The 17,149-nt window shown below is 45.2% G+C and overlaps 1 protein-coding gene across 1 annotated transcript; it reads right to left on the bottom strand.

Annotated features, from left to right (window-relative positions):
- Positions 1 to 3,733: 3,733 nt before the first annotated feature.
- LOC119403284 (trypsin-1-like) lies at positions 3,734 to 16,477 on the bottom strand. The gene is made up of 8 exons (XM_037670231.1): positions 16,466 to 16,477; positions 16,094 to 16,121; positions 14,494 to 14,570; positions 12,554 to 12,669; positions 11,469 to 11,607; positions 10,265 to 10,379; positions 7,057 to 7,208; positions 3,734 to 3,966 (listed from the first exon to the last, which is right to left on the bottom strand). The coding sequence occupies exons 1-8, from the start codon at positions 16,475 to 16,477 to the stop codon at positions 3,796 to 3,798; spliced, it is 810 nt and encodes a 269-aa protein (XP_037526159.1). The 3' UTR covers positions 3,734 to 3,795.
- Between the last annotated feature and the right edge of the window lie 672 nt (positions 16,478 to 17,149).

Here is a 17,149-nt window from a genome sequence, read left to right as displayed (position 1 = left end):
TCTTACCCTTAGAGCTCACTCGGACTCAGACTCACCAAACTTTTCCTCATCCGGACTCACTCGGACTCAGACTCACTATAATTTTTCTGAACCGGACTCGCTCGGACTCAGACTCACCAAAATATAATTCACTCGAACTCACTCAGACTCAGACTCACGGCTAGATCTGAGTCTGAGTGAGTCTGAGTGAGTCGACTCATGAGTCCGCTATAGCCTATAATTAGCCTTTTTCTACCATAATATCAATGCTCTTTAACGCCAATATCTCGCATAATCGGTACGCTACTTAGCAGCGTTTGATCTCGTACCTTCAAGTACGAGTTATCTGACTTTGTAGTTCAATAAGGACCGTTTTATTGAAAGAGATGACTCACACGAGATATTTTTATCAGTAACTTCCCATGAATAAGTTTGCGGGGGGTGGTCAAGGGACCTCCTCCCCCTCTCCCTCCTCATCTCACGCCTCTGATCAATATATATTGAGCTGACGTATGAACGGTAGCGCGTTGACGTATGCGGGACTACACGTCAGTATAAATGTGAGCCGACATAAGGCTATTATATTTTGCCCTTAGGGCTCACTCGGACTCAGACTCACCAAAATTTTCCTCAACCGGACTCACTCGGACTCAGACTCACCAAAAGTTTTCCCAACCGAACTCACTCGGACTCAGACTCACAAAAACTTTACTCACCCGGACTCACTCAGACTCAGACTCGCGTCTCGATATGAGTCTGAGTGAGTCGACTCATGAGTGAGTTTGCCGACCTATGGTTACGATGCATATTTTCTTTCATTGCCACAACTGGTGCCGACTCTATCGTTTGCGCAATTCTTGTTCCATGGTTTTCAGCGAATACTGTCAGACCGTTTACTAAAATTTTCACCAATAACACGAATTGCGTTTGCTCTAACTCAACATCCGCACACTGGGGAGCACCACGAAATTTCAACGCGCAGGTGATGGATAGCAGAATCTTATCGAAACGCGATATGTTTAAAGAAGTCAGTTTCTCCGCAACAGCGAAGCACTGAATGCGATAGCAACAAATTGGAATGTAAGGCGAAGAACGGAAAGCAGCTCGAAATCGCCAGCGCGTCGCTTGAGTCCAAAGGACGCACGAAAAGAACGCACACAGGACGAGCGCGAAATATCATGCGTCACAGCTCGACACTTGAAGCGCAGTGCTCAAACATAAAGCAGGACGCACGAAACGAACGAACAGGTACACACAGGACGAGCGCGAACTAAATGTCGCCGTTGTTACTTATTTCTGTTTGCACAGCGCGCTCCTTTCGCAAGCGCGGCCGCTGATGCGAGCGAAGTGACCTTCGTACGCTCTGTGACTTCAGCGCGGACATCGCGGGGAAAGCACAAGATATACAACCCCCCGCTCCACCCCCTCACCCGCCCCTTCTGTCCTTGAGATAAGCGCACGAAGGCGGCCACGCCCTGCAGGGCGAAGAGCCTCGGCGTTCGCAGTAGCGGGGCGACGACCTTTAAAGCGCGCCCAGCGCCCAGCGCGCACATCGCGCCATCTCGCTGGTGAGTAAGAAAGGACGCTGAAGTAAGTGGTGTATGTAAAGGGCTCGCCGTTAGCATGCTGAAAGACGCTACTCTCCGTGGCTTAGCCGTCTAACGCCGCGCGTTTCGAAGCGAGATGTCGGCCGTTCGATTCCGCGTGTCGGAAACTATTTCTGAATGATTTTTCTTTGTGGCTGTTCTATTTATATATATATATATATGTACGGCGCATGACGGCGGCGACGGCGACGGCGAAAATCAGCCGAGACTGTCCATATAGTTGCTATCGCAATACAATGCCATCCATTTGCAAACATAAGAAACTACGATAACAATAGCGACCCACCGTGGTAGATTAGCAAGTGAGGTGTCACGCTGCTAAGATCGAGTGTGCGGGTTCGAATCGCGCTCACAGCCGCCGCATTTCGATGGAAACGAAATGTAAGAACACCCGTGTACTTCGATTAAAGCGCGCCTTAAAGAAACCCAGGTTGTCGAATGTAAGCCGCTGTCCCTCACTATGCCGTGCTGCATCATCATATCATGGTTTTCGCACGTAACACCCCGGCACTTGTTAATATTAATAGTTACAAACCACTAAAAAACGAGAAAGAAATTATGTTTTGTGCCAATAATGACACAAATGATGTTATCGCTTTCTTTAGCGAATATCATTTCCAGTTTACTCATGCTTTTGCGGAAAGTGTCCCCAATTCGTATAGATTGCACTAAGAACCATAAACCTCTAGAAATGAAGCTTAGAATAACTGAGAGCTAAGCTAGTTGGTAAGTAATCATTCAAAACGACAAAGCCGGATTGCTAGGCTCGCTAATTGCCTGGGCATGCGCAGATAAGTTTTCGTGCCTTCTTTCTTTTCCGCCTTTCGCAGTTGTTAATCGGCGTTCGTGGTGTCCTGGCTTCCACCTTGTGTCCGTGTGTGCATGCCCTGTCTTTTAGAATGAACCTCACAACAACTTGATAAACGACTCATGAACCGCCGTGTTTTATAAGGCTACCACTCCGTTCGGCTACCACTTCTAAGACTTAAAGGGAATCTCCGAAAGCTTGTTGGTAAGAACGTGTCACTGTAGGAACACATACGAGAGAGGACACAATGACGACCGCTGACGTCCTTGTGTGCCAGTCTATATATAAGCCTTGCTTGCGTAAATGCGTCATTAGTGCATCAAATTTCCAAGCGCTTTCAGGAAAGGCGGTGCGATGTCGTCTACTTGTAGCGCATTAACTCCTCCTAGGGAGCCCACATAACGGACGGTAGCGCCGCATGGTCACGCATGAGGGAAGTACGGGTGCACCAGGTTCAATATCCGGTGTAAGATATTCCTGTAGGGTATCGAGTGTGCAGATAAGTTGTGTAACCTCTTCCGTTGTAAGCTTTTCCTGTTGTGTATCGACATTGCAGAGAGGTAGTGTAACCTTTTTCCTGTAGCGTATCCCCTGTACCAACACTTCCATTGCGAAACATCTGCTTCTGGGTACTCCGCGTATGTCGACTCTGATCCCTGTGCCCTCACTTGGCACTTTCATGCGACGCGTGTTCCTCGCGCATTAACACTGTTTGCAGAAAGGCGATGCGATGCGCCACTGTCGGCTTCATATTGCCGCGAGTGTCTATTTTTGATGTATTCGGGTTTGACCACCCACAGAGACGGTTAGCAACGCCCGGCCCAGACCACGCCGCAGTACTTGAGAAGCTTCGCGATTTTAATAGATCATTTTGTTAAGATTCCGCTCAGGACGCGAATAGTCAAGATTATTACAGAGCTTGCGCGTCCACCATGTGATCAGGCTGGAAAGTTCGATGCGTGATGTGTAAAAGACGGCGCGTCCCAGCGATGACCAGATTATCGAAGGCTGACGCGCTGTTCGCCGCTATCAGTGTACAGTGCGCATTGCTTGCTGTAGCTTGAGTTTCCGATTCCCGGCCAGAAGGTCGGCCAAATAAAGAGTTTCATCTTGGACACGTCGACTGCTGCCTTCGTCGACGCCACGACCACGTCACAATATAAACGCTTTCATACACTTACCTTGTGTCGTACGCAGAAATTCGATGCCTCAGTTCTCAGGCACTTTAGCGTCAAGCACAGATACACATCCAGCTATAGAGTTGGGTAACTTAGTAAAAAAAAGGCCGTAAAGTTTTAGGCAAACAATTAACAAATGTCTTGCGCAAATTTCTTCTCATTGTAAATGATTTTAATGCGATAATCCCTTTCTATTTCCAGGTCAGCGTGCGCAATCTATTTGTTACTTATCGGGTGCCGCCAGCTGCTCCCTTATCCAAGGGACGTACGTCGACACACGCGTGTAGAAATCAGCGTTCGTTTGGTGAGCGCAGCCGAAGGCGAAAGAGACAACGCCAACTTGAACAGCCTTGTGGCCTTCAGTGATAATGGTGAGTGGCCCTCCGGAATCTCCCTGTAAAACAGACAGCCTTCACTTACGGAGAACGAAATTGTACTGTGCAAAGGTATCTAGAAAGCAAAACACAACCTTAGATTTCAAAACTCACAAGGTCCATACGCATTCGCCTAAGGCGACTCGAAGGCGAAAGCCGTCTTCTTTATCAGTCGACGTATTGATACTCGCCTGCCCACTTCTGAAACCTTTCTGCACCTAATGTGGTTTCGTAACCGCCTCCAAGATCTGAGGCATTGCAAGCTTTCTACACCACACCTGATATTGCACTGCCTCCGAGATCGGCCGGCTTTGATGAGGCGGCGACGTCATGTGGTGACGTCATCGTGTGATGACATCATCATGGGACGTCACGTGATGTGTCGTCAAAACGACGTAACATATTTTGTCGATCTGTGACGCTATGGTGACGTCATATGCTAAGGTCATCGCGTCACGGCGGTCTTTTGCATCGCTAGTGTTGGCGCCGACGGTCAATTTTCGCGTTTGATGAGGCATCGAAGGCTTTCGTCTCAATAATGGCAGAATATTTGAACCATCATTGTTTAACAGGTATTACGGTGGTGTACAAGTGAACACCGCTGATCGACGCTGCAATCGAATGCGCTTAGCTGTGGGCCTTCGCAGGAAAGTGAACGTCTTTCCAACCAAACCGATCCATTTTCTTGCTATCTGAGTCTGGTGTACGGCCACCTCGTGTTGATAAATTTTTATAATGGAAGAGGCATTATTGGCTGTTCGTGTGCTTGATAACATTCTAGCAAAACAAGCGCTTGTAATCAACGAGGAAAAAATAAAGCAACACATCTTCATGAACTACTATGAAAACTTGCAGAGTGGTATGCCGGACCTGGTCCTCGCGCAATAGGGAAGCATTACCGGCCCCGGGGGATAATAGATTGAGATTTTCTTTCTGTCATGTCGTGGCATCTAAAGTGCTTGAAGCTAGATATCCGAAGACAAATAGCGAATATTTGAACATGAGTTCTGTCAGGTGTATACAGGTAAAATCTAGTATGATGATTTGTGTAAGTGTATACGAAATTGCTTTGTAAAATTAAAAAGAAATCGTTACTCTACATAATTTTCTACGGCCAATCAGAAGTAACACATCATATCCCCCCTACGGGCAACCATGGTGGGATGCGAAAGCATCGCGGGGGGTGCGCATGGTGTTTCCGTGTCTCTTGTGTGACTTATGAGACGGTGGTTGTCGAGGCGTTGGAATTACCGCTTGCCGACGCTCGAGTTTACGTTCGGCTTCCCGAGCCTTCCCCTGGTCCGCGGCGGTAGCGCTACCGCCACAACACGCGCCGCAACTAACGCCAACGGTGGCGTTCCGCACACCGTTGCACAGAGAGAGAATGACGGAAGCATAGCGAACGCGCCCTTTCGCAGCCTCGCAGCTTCGAGATTCGCTTGCCGGCGTTGCCGTTTACGTTCAACTTCGCAAGCGTCCATAGCGCCGTTGCGAAGGAGAGTGCAACGGGAGCGAGCGCGTGCCGCATTATATACGAGCGCACAGCTGTGGCGGAGATAGAGAAACGGGAGAGGAGGAAAGAAGCGGAGGCAGCGCTCACGCCACCTCCTCCACTACACCTCCTCACGCTCACGCGAGGAGAGGGAGGGGAGTTGGCGCATGCGCAGTATACGTGCGGACGCCGCAGAACGGACGCTGTCCCGAGCATAAGATGCTTTCGCCTCTAAAAATGGCTTCGACGTAAACAAAAGCTTCAGAAACTGTTACACACTACGCCATTCCAATTGCTCGGATATTCTACCCTAATTAGGGCAGGAAAATGTAAATTAGTACAACAGCATTGCCACACAACACTTGTGCAATACTAAATTTACCAATATTACCGTGAGTGCTTGGTAAGTCGCACATGGCCCAAAATACAGGACAGATGGCTGCGCCTTATTGAACATCTTGCCCGAGATCACCATGATGTCATATGTATATTGTCGGTGGGCGCTGGGGAAATTCCTAATTTTTTTTCTTAAAATAGACTACGTTGCTTTCTGTGGGACATTCAGATCGGGCTTAAAAACATGTACAGGGCAAGAATGGGCGTTATTTAAAAAAAGTCACAGTTTCGCCGCAAGGGCGAAGCAATGAATGCGATGGATACTCGCCAATGGATACTCTCAGTTTGAACAGCACTCCTGTTGCAAAGGCGGCCGAAGCAGCGAAGGAAACTAGCGTGCTTCAAGTGTCGAGCTGTGACACTTGATATTTCGCGCTCATCTTCTGTTTGTTCGTTTAGCGGCGTCCCTTGAGCTCGAGTGACTTTCGTACGCTCCGTAACATGAGCGCGGACATCACGGTGAAAGCTTGAAACATTCCTCTTCCCCTCACCACGAGAAAACCGCGCGAGCAGACAGCGGAAGGGCAAGGGTCTCCCTGTGCAAATATAAGAAGCGAGCGAGCTCGCCGACGACATTTAAATGCACCCATCGCGCTCCTAGCGCCATCTCGCTGGTAATGAAGAAACGCTTATTATCGCCTGCCGTCTCTGAGTCCGTCCAGCGGTAAAGGGTGTGTAGATAACGCTCGCCGTTAGCTACGTGGTTAGCGCCACTCGCTGCGGAGCAAGAGGTCCGTCCCTGGTTCGATTCCGCGCTTCGGAAGTATTTTTCTTTGGGGCTTATATATATATATATAAATAAATAAATATATATATATATATATATATATATATATATATATATATATATATATATATATATATATATATATATATATATATATATATACTTACACATATAAGGTGCATGACGGCGGCGACGGCGACAGCAAAATCCGGCCGAGACTGTCCATATAATTGCTATCGCAATAAAACATAGTTTCAGATCCGCGACGTCACATCATACGTGAACTCCGGAATATCAGAAAAATATTTCAGTAAATTAAAAATTGAGCTTTCGTTGTCTCTTATTAATCAAACGATTAGCGGTAATTGACTAAGTAAAAGTGCTAAGATAGTGTTTTTAACAACTAAGTGACTTGATGTTTCTAGTTAAGGCCGCTTTGAAAAAGAACCGCATTGTTGGCCGTATGTTTTGAGAAAATATCAAGGAAATGCTCACCATGCATATTCCTTTTCCTTTTTCGCGAGCGCACAAAGCGACTCGCCATGTTAGAGCACGGTGTGGATCCACTTCGGACAAGCTCTTCCCGCAACGCTTGAAGGGAAGTATTGTCTGCGTAGCTTGAACCAAACCCGAGCTGATCTTGCTGTCTGTTGAGATAAAAAAATGCGGATGTAAAATGTCTTCTTTTGGGGGATACATGGCATAAATATATGTCATTCATCATCAGCATCATCATCATCATCGTCGTCAGCCTGACTGTGCCCACTGCAGGGCAAAGGCCTCTCGCATGTTCCGCGAATCAACGCGGTCCTGTGCTTGCAGCGGCCACGTTACACCCGCAAATTTCTTAATCTCATCTGCTCTCCTAACTTCCTGCCTCCCCCTCGCGCGCTTGCCTTCCCTTGGAGCAAGGTGTGTGACCGGGCTAGTTGGTATTCCATAGTGACGTGAACAGCACGTGTAATATACTCTCATGCGGACAGACTTATATCGACCAGACGGGCAGGTGCCTTAATGTACGTTTGCAGGAGCGTAACCAAAAGGTACGCAGAGGGACACAAGGTTTTCTTGCAATGCACTGTTCACAATGCGGGTGCGCTCCAGCATTTCATAATACACAGATTTTAGCTAGGCATCGTCAGGATAGCACGCGCATAATCTTTGAAGCTGCAGCTATCGCTAAAGGCAATTGCATCAGCAAACCTTCAATCGCCCTCACTGACAAACAAATAGATTACCTATGTTCTTCCGGTCAGATAACTGTTATGATCGGACTTCACGGCTTGGCGCCGCTGGATCGTCAGAATGGTATGGCGGCGTCAGCCCTGCTTTCTTCGACCTCAACGTTCCCCGAAATGCACCAGATGAGGCGACGACCCTGCCGTAGTGTCCCGAGCCCTTCAAGGCCGTCAGTTCGCTCTTCAATCGCCTTGGACACGCTTGGCTGACTTTGACGCCTTTATGGCCTGAAGATGAACTATTTGCAGTCCGGGCTGCTCGGAGGAGGCAGTCGTTTGTGCATTGCTGCGAGATGCGCCGAACAATGCGAGATGCGACTTCTGGGAGATGCGACTTTGGGACCCTGCCGGCGGCTGGCCGACACCTGCACCGGCAACGCATCGAGGCAAGGAGAGGTTTGCAGCTGTCAACACACCTGACATCACGGCCCGTCGCCAGGAATGTACGCTGCAGTGACTCGTTCATTGTGTATGGTTCCTTTGTGGCTTTGTGACCTGACTGGGAGCTGGCCGTCAGCTGCACCGACGGCGCTATCAGGTCAGGGAACGACTGCACCTGACGGCACACCTGACAACGCAGCCTGTTTTCGGGAATGTGCCACGCCGGGAACTGTTCCTTGTGTGTAGAGTGCTTTATTATGTTTTTGTTTGTCTCCCGGGACCGTCCGTCGTCCAGGTGCACCGCTTCTCTCTTTCCCGGAGTGCGAAGGAGGCGGTGCTTACTTAGTGGGCGGAGATGAAGACAACATCTTTGATTGGACTGTCTTGGACTTGATTGTTTCCTCCAGCAGGGAATCCTGGGAAGGCCCAGGCGTTATAACGCGAGCGTCGAGACGCTCCAAGCATGCTATGCTACGACAAGGCTTCGACAGGCCACGTCGAGGCTACGTCGACGCGACGCAGCGTCGCTAGACGACGCTACGGCACGCTACCAAAACGACATGTAAAATAAACGTTACTGTTATCAACTCCGGCTCCTGAACCCGACTTCCCCCTGAGGCCAGGCTGCTCCCCGGTCCTATGGGCAGACCCCCGATCACATCATAACCTAGACATACTCCGGTTGCTTTTCCCGACGTCTTTTCGCGGTTTTGTGGTTTTTGCTTATTAATTATTTTTGTTTCTTGGTTCCCTCTCCATGTCTGCCGTCATGCGCAATTAAAATGAGCGGTGAACGCGTGTGCCTACTTTTTCTCGTTTTTCCGTGTTTGTGTTAATAAATTTCAGTTGAAAGTCAGCGCTAGTCTTCGTCAGTTCTTCGTCCTTGTGTATTACACGAGCTGTTCCCGTCACTTCCTTTGGAATTCGCTCAGTTACTCTTAATGACCAGCGAATATCTTGCCTACGCGCTACATGGCCTGCCGATGTCCATTTCTTCTTCTTGATTTCGACTAAGCTGTGTTTAACACCAATCTGTTCACTGACCCACTCTACTCCCATCTCGTCCGTTAAGGTTACACCCATGAATGACATATGTCATTGTAGTAGCACTACTACGGCACTTCATCACTACACTTACAAATGTACAAGAGCACTCTTGTTAACCGAAGATCTGAGCACGTTGTTCCCATGGAGACGTTCTTATCACACACCGGTGTTTTGACAACATACACGCAGTTGTGTTTAAAGCGCAGAGAGACCAGAAATAAGAACCGCTTTTTGCTACGCATTTGGTGCAGTAGATCTGTGGGATTGATTTCTACGTCGAAGCGTGAAAGAAAATCGAGATAGAAAATTGAAAATAAGAACAGCTCAAAAGACAAGGACTGACGAAGAAAACACCACACAGCGCTGACTTTCAACCAGAAACGACTTTCAACAACGAAAGACACAAAAACCTATCTGTGCACGCACCGGCAGTGTAGCATCACCTCTCAACCAGAAAGATTTGGGGGTTCTACGCGAGAAATTAATTTGTAGAAAGCATTTAGGCACGTTCACTTTTTCATTCCTGTGCTTGCGCAGCACTGTTCACTCATCGAATTTATTGTACATTTACACTCCCTGCAACGTAAACAAACTGTACATGATGAGCTGCCGGGCTCACCGTCCAATACATAATAGTATTATCGGGGGTTTTACGTCCCATATCCACGAGATAATTATAAGAGACGCTGTAGTGGAGGCCTCCGGAAATTTTAGCCATCTGGCGTTCTTTATTGTGTCATGCAATGCATAGAACCTTAAGTGTGGCTGGTTGACAGGTGGCAATACCACAGTTATGCATTGTCAGATAAGTTTTGTCGTCTTCCTTTACCGCCGTACTGCGCCCTTCCAGTTGAACATCAGCATCGGTATTGACTTACTCTCTTCTGCCCATGTTTGTACGTGGACAATGCAACGTTTTGACGCTAGGGGTGCCGTCATCATTGTAGGACGGTGCATAAAGCGGGAAAGTATACACTGTCCAGTGATGGAGAAGCAGGAAGGTAAAGACAATAGTGCAGTTAGGCGCGTACACTCACCTGCGGACACTCTGCCCCAACCTGATACTACTGCTTTTTTTCCATCAAGCTTGCTTCGTTTCCGTGGTAAGCAAACTGGCCTTACAAATCTGTCGAACGAAATCGGTTCGATCGTCTGAAAGAAAGCACGCAGCAATTTTAGGTAATAACTTCAGACGTGTTAACAAGCTTAGTATATGCGTCTCATGCGTTTACGAGTTGCCTGCTGCTGAGTCCACAAGCTATATGACAGTTGCGGTTGATAAGAATTATCAGCTTGATTGTGGTAGTCATGATAGTACTACAGTTGGACTCCTGCCACCGTCATCCGCGGCAACACGCGAGCCAAGTGTCGGATCACGTGGCGCATAGTGCCAGAAGAAAACGAATACTGCAAAATTGCCGACCACTGCCGGCCAGTAGTTGGCCTGCTAGCTGGGAGTTCGAAGCCGCTTTGAAGCAATTTTGACATGCGTATACTAGTATTGCCGCAAGTGGTCTTGGCTAATACTTTAAGGGCACAGATGTAGAACAGAGGTTCCCAAGATAATGGACAGCATAGGAACTGCCGCTATGCCTAATTCCTAACATAGTAGTTTTGTATGGCTTCTAGCGGCGCCAAGTTGCACGTTTTACCGCTTCTTTTGCATCATTGTTGCTACACCCAAGTTAAAATAGCAGTTACTATCCTCTAACCCAGCTATAGCCAAAAAACTAGGCCTATAATCTCGTGTCCTGGCTATGGCAGGCACTTTACGTAGCATGTCAATGATAGTGTATTTTCCTTGACATTGTGTACTGTTTACATCTTTTGGTTAAGAATTATGAAAGCCCTGTAGTCATGTTTCCTTACTTATGATTCTTTGCTTTCCGTGTTGGGCTTGAATATTAATCTTTATTACACGGCAGGGATGGTTTTGCTTACGCACGATATTGTCTTTTGGCGTTTATAGTGATAAGATAGAGGAACTTCGTTGGAACCTCATGGACAAGATACTTTGTATTTAATCGTGAAAGAAAAGCAACCCCGATTTTGAGTGCCACAATATGCCTACATTGGATATGACTGCCATGACTTTCAGTAAGCCAAACGTTTGATAAGAAAATCTTAAGCTCGTTCTTAACAACGAACGTATATCAAAAGACCTGTTACGCGACTATTTTATGAAATATAATTTTTTGTAATTTAACATGCAATAGTGCTGAAATGTATGACTGAACTCACCTTTGCTAAAGCAATGTCATGAGCAAATGCCCCAGGGATAAAAAGAGGGTATCTGATTAAGGCCGCAATGCCAACTGTTGGACCCCCGTGTTTTTCAGTACTATTGTAGAAAACCTTAGATTCGTGAAGGTTGATCCCTCTAAAATTTCAGAAAAAATCAAATTTGTTATTAGATTTCTTGCTATTCAAGTGAAACACAAAGCCAATGTAGGCAAACATTAGGATTGTGTTTACACAATTGATATTACGTTTTCTTGAGACAATTACCTTAGACAATTGAAATTACGTTTTGCGGTCTTCCTGTAGGTATGGTTAATATTAAAAACTATAAGTACAGTTCTTATGGTCTTTTGGGTGTGTTTTTACTGTACTTATGCTAAGTGGAATTTGCTTTTTTTGTTTTTTCTCATTGCATATGAATTCAGCGAAAGGCAAGTGCAGTTTGGAGTAGCATATATTGTTTCTGATCAATTTTCCATTAAAGTTGTAAGTAGCGCCTGTGCTGCGCGTTCCTGTGTCTTCGTTATGTGTCTTTGCGCTACACCATGATTGTCAGCAATTTCGAGTTTTCTAAATGCCTTTTAAGACGAACATTATTTGCCTACCCGCGAAACAGTACATAAAATATGAGAGCACACTGCACATGTGTCATAATCAGGGCAAACATTAAACACTCCCGATATTGGCAAATATGTGCTAGATAATAGTCCATGGCTGTACAGTTCAATACAGTAACTGGCACATAAGTTAAGGTCAAAGTGGCCTTGGCTGAACTTATAAAGCAATAACATTGTTTTAAAAATATAGACTCCTTGACATAATACGAAGACATTCGAAAGACAAATTTCTCATGCTGCATCGTTTGCATTTTTAGGTGTTATGCTGTTGTTGGTTGCTTGCAGTAAAGGTACGTAGGATTTTCTCTTTATGAATTCAAGCCAGTGAACTAACTACGTCACGCATGCGTTTTAGACAATATTTCGATTGTGAAGATAGATAACGCTGTGGAGTAATAACACCTTTAAAATATGACATGTACAAATCAACACCAGCAATGACTTAGACAAAAAACAAAAAATACTTACTCAAGTGAGATGCAGTGGCTTGCAGTTAGTACAAAGTGAGCTGAAATAATGCTTCCTCCGCAGGACTTGCTGCTATTGTGAGTCGCGTTGTATATGTAAGGCAAGCTTAGCTGCACCTGAAAATAATGAAATAAAAAAAACGCAGTCAAGTCAGCAGCACTCTGCCTCCAATGCAAACATCAGCAATTACGCAGCTTGCCTGTACATGATATCTTTGAATTTGCTCGCTGTTACGTACATGTGAAACTAATTGTAGTTTTGTTGTAGCAAGCTGCGACGTGATGGGTGCAGGCTTCCGTGTTTTTTCTATCTACAGGAAACAAAACTGAAAATTTTGGCAGTCGTGCCAGTTTTTCACTTTATATTTTGATACCATGACTTGTTAAACGCAATTTCTCAACACTGATGGCTAGAGAACTAAATCTTGACCAGGATGTAGCTTTGCAGATAGAGATAAGATACTGTGAATGTATATAGGTAAAATGGAAAAGACCTCATATGGATGTGTATTTTTCTCATAACATTCAAATATTGCACCGGCACGTCCAACTATATTAAGAAATCAAGATAAAAAAACCAAAGTACAGAAGCATCCATGACTTTATCAGCGGCTTTCTGAACACTGGTTCCTGTTCGTTGAAAATGTGTGCAGCGTAATAGCAGTCTTAAGCATCTGATAGAAGCATTTGAGCGTTACGATCTCCTGGACTTCCTTTCTAGTTTCCTCAATTTCAATGATCCAAATGCACAAGACTACAGCACTAAACGTGCCGTGTCAAGAAGCGGTTGTGGACTGCTAGCACTGCAGGGTCAAATGCAGCAATTGAGTCCTGCACGGACTCTCTTTCGTAGAAACCTTAGCCTACCGTTGCAAATGCTCTGTTTGATAATTGCGCTGAAGTATTCGAATAAGAGCCTGTAGCAAGACTAATTAATGAAAAACTACTTTACTATCGCACTTCCACGATGTTCTGAGCAATTCCGGCCAAAATATCAGGGGATTCCTGCATGATGAATGAAATTGCTGTCAAGCAGCAGATCGTTCCTATGCATATTTCTTTGTGCGATTCTGTTCAATCGCTGGCAGTTGAGAGGGAGATAACTTTTATTTTGATTGCCGGCGGATTGGTGGGGGGGCCCAACCCAGCCTAGATGGAGGCCAGAAGCCCTCAGGCTCGGGCGGCATCCTCGGCCTGATGGACGTCCACGAGTTGGTCTTCAGGGGCCGTACAGAGCGACAATGTCTCCCACTGCCTCCCATTCAGTTGAAGCCTAAATCATTACCATCGTCATCACATTAGCCTATTTTATGCCCTCTCTAGGACGGACGCCTCTCACAATGACCTTCAACCCAACATGTCCTGTGCGAGCGGATTCCGTTTGGTGCCTTCAGATTTCTCAGTTTCGTAGCTCCACCTAAGCATATGATGTCCTTGGTTCTACATCCCATTTCTTAGGATCATTTTCTTCGTTTACACAGATCATCCGTGTTCCGTCCTTCTCATGAGGGGACCTGCACTGCTTCATTTTTTTTTTCTCCTAATATCATCTAGGATATCGGTTAGCTTTGATTATTGTCTTATTCACTATGCTGTTTTCATATCTCTTGGTGTTACGCCTGTTACTTTTGGTTTCAGTTTGAGTGCCCGTGCTAAATAGCGCATGTATTCTTCTGGCTATACATGAAATCCTTAACCACGCTCGGTCCTCAATTATAGTGGCGTTCAGAGTAGAAAGCGTGTACAAGTTATATACTTAAAGCTTACACGAACAGTTTTGAAATCATTCTGGTCAGTCTACTCTCCAACCGTTATTTCAGAGCTATTCTCCATGAGAGCTGCTTTCTCTGCATGCCTTTGATATCTGAGAATATCGAGCACTTTTCATTTTTCGCAAGCTATCTTTGGCTGCGAACTTAGGTTAACAGACAGTGCACTTACAGCCCAGGGTACTTGATCTTTCTTCTGCACAAGGTCACCACCAACAATTCTTCCTGAAGGGGTGAATAGGCCGCAATCTGAAATAAAAGTTCATGTGAAGTGCGCGAACATTAAAATAGGCATATGCATTTAAGTAAGGTGAATCTGTGTTTGTCTGAGGCATAGTAGTATAACTGCGGCAGTAGCTTATGTGTTATCACATATTAGAGGCACTGTATAAATTGCACTAGTTAGGAGCTGTGTCCTTGGCAATATTATTTTAGTGGCATGAGTACAGCGACACATGTTTCTCTTTCAAGCACTTCCGGTGGAGCACCTACTTCCGGTTTACCCAAGATTCAGAAATAGTTTTCTAAAAATAGAACTTGATGATTCTGGTTCAAGTGAGATGCATGTGATATCGGAGCATATGTTCAGTTAAGATAAGGACAAATGAACTGTCAGTGTAATAATGAAAATTAATTGATTCATTTTATTGAAAGATTGTGAGGAGCTGTGATTGTTGCGGCACCTGTCGGAGCAGATCTGAACCACGCGCGTCTTGCTACGAGGGCTCTGAGGTCCGCTTCGGCAGCATGCGAAATATAAATTTAACTTAAGAAATGCACCAGGGCAGATGAACGCCGACGTGCGAGTGCCTCCACCAGAAACATAATTAAAGGATTAGAGTCACTTGCATTCATTTTTTAACGCTCGGCGCTTATGAGCAAAGTATATCTTTTAGCGGATAACAAACCCAATATTTTTGCGACAAACATATGCACTGATAGTTGGGCGAGTTCGTATGAGTTGATGATCATGAAATGGCACCCCGAAAAACGGGAGAAACGGCGTTGAATAAGACGCCAAGACAAGCGTCGGACTCTCAACTAATCGCTATTCACATCGAAACTTGTTTTTATACCCCCACATGGTCTCACACAGCATAAAAACAAAGGAAACAAAAAAAAGATATCAAATTGGTATTTTACAATACAAAATTTCTTTTTGCAGCAAGGTGATAGATGGAACGCCGATACCTTTGATATTTTTATTTATTCCGTTCTTTTTGTGCTGCATGTGACAACGTTTTGGTGTAAAAATATGTGCCGAAATGTATAAAGATTAGTTGACAGTTCGGCGCTTGTCTTCGTGATTTCTTCAACGTCATGTTTAGTGTTTGTATTTGCGCCGTTTCATAACCGCGAACGAACATATGATTCAGCAATCAGATGCAATAAATTTCTGCTTTATTTAACACGATTTAAACCTTGATGCGATGGACACGACGTGGATGCCAACGTAGAGAGAGTTCAGAGTTTTTTTGTACAAGGAAATGCTCCGACGGTCTACACAATGTATCACGAATAAGCTGTATACTAGAAAAGGCAGAAATGCTATTACCGCTGATGTAAACTTTGTTAAACTTGCTATACAAAACAATCCCGCGCCTGTTTTACGAATGTTTATTTATTTTTATGTAATTGTATCAACGCTAGATGTTGTCGCCCGGTGATGGTATTGCGCTTGAAGTACATGGTCTATAGAAGTCACCAGTGGTTTCGAAATACTACGTTCAGAAATCGAGACGCGTGATAGAAACTATTGAGACAGATTATACCTTTAGTATTGATGACGTCACAAATTACCTGTAAAGGATAGACAGTATCAATACTTCACCAAGTCATAACGATAATGATAATATTGACAATACTACCCTAATAATACTACAATTGCTAAGTGACTGATGAAGATAACGGCGCTGATGGGTGCGGAATATTGAGCTGCCGTGTTAGCCAGAGAGCCTATGATCGCTGTGCAGTTTGAGCTTGACGAGGGCAAGCTACTCGTAGCGAATAAATACATCTTGTAACAACATATTACATTATCGGTTCGAAAAAAATGCAAATGAATGCCATTCGTCCTATGTGGGCCGACTGTAAGCGTTTCACGAGTGAACACATGCACAAGTTGACTACGAAACGCCATTCACCCAACGTAACATATGTAACTGTGAACGAATCCAAAGACACGCTTAGTGGATCGTGTACAATACATTTTCGGCATTCGAATCTCCAACTGAACTTATGAGATAATCCGTCTCTCAAACCACTCAGAGAAAAACTGCGTCTCGAATTTATTTCTCAGCCAATAAGAAACTCTCACTCGACCATTCAACGCGCGTAACTCCGCTAAAGAAGATGCGCGAACGCCAAAATCACCAAAATGTTTTAACTCCGTGTTTCGACCAAACTTCCCTTTGCTCCTTTTTTTTGCGCACCTATAATGACTGGAATAGCTTCTATATGTGACAACTGTATTCGCACTTTTGTGCTTTTGCATCGTTATGCTTTGTTGGTTGTTTTATTTCGCTTGATTTTATCCATCTGGATAAACTTCTTATCCGGAGTGCGTATTGTAGGTTCGGTCAGGTGTAACTTGAGAACGAGGCTTGATTCTTCCTGCTTTTTTATTTGCCAACACAATTTATTTCCTTTTCTATAGAAGCGACAAATATGTTTGCTGATCATTGCGCCGCATCCACTGAATATCTGGGTGTCATAACAAAGAAAATTTTTCTTTTTCTTTTATCATCATACTGACTACACTCACTTCGGGGCAAATGGCTCTCCCTTGTTCATCTAATCAACCCGGCCCTGTGCTTTCTGCTGCCACC

Source organism: Rhipicephalus sanguineus, chromosome 8 (genome assembly GCF_013339695.2).
Source record: "Rhipicephalus sanguineus isolate Rsan-2018 chromosome 8, BIME_Rsan_1.4, whole genome shotgun sequence".
NCBI lineage: Eukaryota > Metazoa > Arthropoda > Arachnida > Ixodida > Ixodidae > Rhipicephalus > Rhipicephalus sanguineus.
This window is presented reverse-complemented; position numbering and strand designations above follow the sequence as displayed.

What these genes read in the sequence shown, in the direction of transcription:
- LOC119403284 (XM_037670231.1), bottom strand. An exon ending in AGCCACTGCATCTCACTTGA is followed by an intron (nt 11,608 to 12,553) that starts GTAAGTATTTTT and finishes CTGAAATTTTAG; the next exon opens with AGGGATCAACCTTCACGAAT. An exon ending in TTGGGGCAGAGTGTCCGCAG is followed by an intron (nt 7,209 to 10,264) that starts GTGAGTGTACGC and finishes TTATCTCAACAG; the next exon opens with ACAGCAAGATCAGCTCGGGT.